Source organism: Microtus oregoni, unplaced genomic scaffold (assembly GCF_018167655.1).
Source record: "Microtus oregoni isolate MIOR12 unplaced genomic scaffold, Mior012 000009F_ref0000495, whole genome shotgun sequence".
In the NCBI taxonomy this organism is placed as follows: domain Eukaryota; kingdom Metazoa; phylum Chordata; class Mammalia; order Rodentia; family Cricetidae; genus Microtus; species Microtus oregoni.
In genome coordinates this window covers 56,232,292-56,236,777 of record NW_024543068.1, presented here as the reverse complement: position 1 = coordinate 56,236,777, position 4,486 = coordinate 56,232,292, and the positions used below count along the sequence as shown (strand labels likewise).

Below are 4,486 nucleotides of genomic sequence, written 5' to 3'. Positions count from 1 at the left end.
ATCTTAGCGATTATATGGAATCCTATATTAAGGTTAGCAATGGTGGACCAAATGGGCAATTTAAAGCCCAGTGAAGTATGAAATAGCACTGTGATAAACGCATGTATTTAAAACAAGAGTATTTTCTTTAAGCAGAATGTCTGTTGCCGTTCGTTGCTTTGTCCAACTTTGAACAGACTGCTTAGTTCCATACAGTAGGTTCTGCTTTCCCAACCGGTGTCTCCTAACCATGCCAAGATGGCTCCACTCCCCAGAAGGAAGCTCCCACAAATGTCTGAATGTTTACTGTTCTCTTGAGAAAGATGGGGTCAAGAGAGGCCAAGACCATGAGGATGCCAAGGGGCCAAGAAGGGACTGGTGGAAAGCCCATCGTCTCTAGCTCCAGACCCAACCCTTTGTTATTCAGGCTGGTAGAGTCCTCCATGGCTGCACACCCGCCCCTTCCACCCCTCAACATGGAATTCATGGACCCCACTCTCTACCTAACCAACCCACCCAATGGTTGACTGGCCACCCAGGGCCATCACCATCACCCACCCCCTCCACGAGTCCCCGCCCCTCCTCCCGAGAGCACCCAATGGGAGGAGCCGGGGCCGCGGTGGGCGGGGACGGGGGCGGGCCCATTTAAAGAAAGGCGGAGGGCGAAAGGAGGCGAGAGAGGAGAAGAAAGGGAAGCCCGGGGAGGGGGCGGGCGCCGTCCAATGACAAAGCCCCGGGGTGGGCGCCCGCCGTCGCCATCTTGAGCCGGGCGGCAGGACATCCAGCGCGTCCTCCGCCCCGAGGGGGAGGGGCGGCGAGGCGAGAAAAAAGTAGCGAGCGGCGCCGGGGCGGGAGGCGCCAGCAGCGGGCAGCGCCGCGGAGCCGGGGCGCGGGCGGGGGACGGCGGGCGGCCCCGAGCGGCCTCCGATGAGACGCGGCGTGAAGAGGCGGCGGCGCCGGCCCCGGGCCGCCTGGGGCGGCGGCTACGGAGCGGAAGGAGGGGCCGCCGGGCTGGAGGCGCTGGAGGAGAAGGTGGTGTACTCGCGATCGCAACTGTCTCTGGCCGGCAGCACGGAGGCGCTGGGCGACGCCTTCAAGCTCTTCATGCCCAGCAGCACGGAGTTCATGAGCTCGGAAGCGGAGCTCTGGAGCTTCCTCTGCAGCCTCAAGCATCAGTTCTCCCCGCACATCCTGCGCAGCAAGGACGTCTACGGCTACTCCTCGTGCCGGGCGCTCGTGCCCGACCCCCCGGCGCCCGCCGGCCGCCCCGCGCGCCGCCCGCGCCCGCGCGCCGCGCCCAGGAGGAGGCGCCGCGGAGCTCGGGTCGCTGCGGACAGCCTGAGCTCGCAGCCCGCCGCCGTCTCCGACGCCGCAGCCGCCGAGCCCGGGCCGCCCGCGTCCTGCTTCGGGGGCCGCACCCTGGAGGAGATCTGGAGGGCGGCCACCCCGACGTTGACGAGCTTCCCGACCATCCGCGTTGGCGACGACGTGTGGGGCGAGCGCAGCCTGGCGGTGGCGCGGCGCAGGGCGCGCCAAGTGCTCCGAGTGGACCTGGAGCCCGTGGTGAGGCTGCGCCGGTTCCCGGTGCCCCGGGCGTGACGCGCGCCGTGGCGCCTCCTGCCGGCCGCCGCCCGAGCGAGCGAGCGAGCGAGCGACTGAGCGAACTTTGGCGCTGGAACGGACTCTGGTCAGTCGAATGTTTACAGAACCGGCCCCCTTGGTGCACTTTATGCGCGAACAAAACCCCCCTCCCCCGGATGCGGCGCGGCGCGGCGGTCCGCGGACGTCGGGACAGGTGCGGCCCCGCGCCCGCGGCTACCCGGGACAGCAGGACTGGCGGCACAGGACCCCTTGCTTCCCAGCCCGCCGGATGGAGACGTCTCCAGAACTGGAGGGACACCTGCAAACTCCCCTCTCGGACTCTACCTCACCGGCCTGGAAGTTCTCCGAAGACTTAGAAAAGAGAATTTTGTTTTGTTGTGTTTTTTTTTTATCCAAAGGGATTTGTTTTCGTGCTTACGTAATACAGCCAGAATTTTACTTGCTCTTTATTCCCCCTCTCCTGTTTTCTTTTTTGACTGTCAGCCCCGCTTTCTGGACGGAAGATGGACTGTGTTTCGTGATAGAGTGCTGGTGTACGCTCAGGGTATTCTGAAGCCCACTCGTTTGCTAATTTTCACTGGATTCCAAAGCTTTGATGATCATGGTTGTCTTTTAAGAGGTTCAAGTTTATGACTGTTAATATGAGGATTTGTATGACTTTGAAGTTCATGAGCTCAGTGATTACGAAGATGCAAAGTACAACTGTTTAAAAAAATGTTAAGGTGGTTATATATAAAGTTTTATATTGAAATTTCATATTTATATTTACTGAGCTCCTAAAGAAAATGGTAGAATATTCTTTAAACGTTTTGTTTAGGAAAAGTTGACTTACTTGTTCTTTTTAATTGAATAAAATTGAAGTGTTTTGGAACCACATGACTTGTGATTAAAAAGTGAATAAATTTTGAAGACTATGTTGGCCACAAGAATAACTGGAATCCAGTTGGAGGTTGTTTGGCCTCACGTCCTGGTCTAATAAGAATTCAGGACTGTTAATGGAAAGAGAATTAAGATGGAAGTTGCTTAGGAGAGATCAGTGCATGTAGACATTGTGAATAAACAGAATACCCGTTAGAATTCCCGGAACTGCGAATGATCTATAGGGAGGGGCAGGGGCATTTCTTGGTACCACATAGCTGGGTGAAGTTGTTTGGGGGGAAAAATAGATTTCTTTATGTCTTTCTTGTTGGATAACAAGAAAAGTCTAAACTAATAGTATTGTCTTTTTGAAAATCATCACAATTGGTTGACTCTTTGTGTATGAAATTTCCTTTTCTCTTATTTCCATTCATAATTGTGTTTGCAGTCTTTGATAGCTAAACGTCATAGGAATCAAAATATCGAGCCACACAGTACTGACCCTTTTTGTACACTTTTATAATAATAGCAAGTATGCCATATGGCCCAGTATGGAGTTCTTGATTATCCAAGTGCCTTTGGTCATTGGTGGCAGCAAGACTTGGTAGTTTAGCCAGTGGTGCCACAGCCAGCTTTTTCTGCAATACCTAAAGGGTCAAATAGTGTTTTTCTACCACTATTATTTCCGAGTTAAGTGTTCTGCCATGGGACATCCACACTGGGCTGGGCCTTGTGAAGCTCTCAGTGCTAAGGTTTATCTCTGCTTGGCAGATGCCTAGAATAGTGAGAGCTGCAGTTGACTCATGTGTTCCTAGAATTCAATGGCATAGCTTTCTGAATTGACTATTTTAAGTTTAATAGTTCATGAAAGGAGTGTTCTGACTTTAATTTTCACGTTTTGTTTTGTAAGATATATATACATATACTATATATACATATATGACTTTATGCCAGTTTTCCACAAGCCTCAATCTTTTATTCACTGCTCAATGGTAATACATTGTTAGAAGTACCGTTACTTGAGTTCACAAGTGAATAATTATCAGAGGGAGAGTGTTGTGTCATGGGAAGCTGAGACAGTCTTGGTTATTAGCTTCCATTGCCAAATGTATTTCAGATACATAGGATTTTCTTCCCAAAAAGATATTGTTAACTTTTATAGCTCACTAGCGCCTGTTGAAAATGCATTTGTACCACTCCACTTGTATATAGTTTTATAACAATTAAGAAATAAATCCAATGGCCATATTAGAATGTAATTTCAACATGGAATTTATCTAGATGCTTCCCAGAGGCTTCTGAATCCTGAGGTGGCTGAGAGGATATTTTTCCTCAGCACGCAATGGGCATATAACCAGTTACACCATGCATTTATTTTTACTGAGGTCTTTGACATTTGTTTCTCTGACGCCTTGATTCTTTAGTGCACTTGACCTTAGGCAGAAATGTTTCTTTGGCTCTTTGATCTGTGTTTGGATCTGGTTGCCTATCCTGAGTTTGATTTGATTCAGAAATACAACCTTTATCTTACTAAATTCTCTGCAGCAAAACCCGTATTATAACTTTGGAAAACTATGAAGACACGTCTAATGTAATTGGGGAGTCTGTTATAAGGAAGTGAGGGTATTTCCTGGGTTCCTTTGAACGGGCTGTGTAAAGAAACTTGGCCCTGTGGCCTTTAAGGTGAAGCCTGGATTTTGTCCTGGAAAGACTCCAGCTTGGTTAGTGCGTGGTTTTAAAAGACGCCCCCTTTTTCTCCTGCTCTCTCTCATCTCTCAGAAGGCACAAGTAGAGAGGTCAGCTGGGAGGAAATGCCTCGCCTTGCTAGCTAAGCTTTTATTTAGCTTTTGATGTTTGAGTTCTTAGTTTTGGTGACCTGCACCTCAGGTCACCTTGCCATTTGCATCCTCCTCCCTGTCACCCAATGACAAGGTCCCTCCCTGGGGGCAAGCTTCATTTTTGGTGGTGCCTATTTATTTCGTGTCCCGGTACTCTGGACAAGAGTAACTTAAGCTGGTAGCTCATATCTATTGATTTGCCATGTGTA

At 50.6% G+C, this 4,486-nt stretch overlaps 1 protein-coding gene across 1 annotated transcript; it reads left to right on the top strand.

The window, feature by feature from the left end:
• Positions 1 to 752: 752 nt before the first annotated feature.
• On the top strand, positions 753 to 1,721 carry Ccdc71l (coiled-coil domain containing 71 like). Its single transcript, XM_041658321.1, has one exon. The coding sequence runs from the start codon at positions 907 to 909 to the stop codon at positions 1,576 to 1,578; it is 672 nt and encodes a 223-aa protein (XP_041514255.1). The 5' UTR covers positions 753 to 906; the 3' UTR covers positions 1,579 to 1,721.
• Positions 1,722 to 4,486: the final 2,765 nt, after the last annotated feature.

Coding starts and splice junctions, on each gene's coding strand:
- Ccdc71l (XM_041658321.1), top strand. CDS start 907: ATGAGACGCGGCGTGAAGAGGCGGCGGCGCCGGCCCCGGGCCGCCTGG.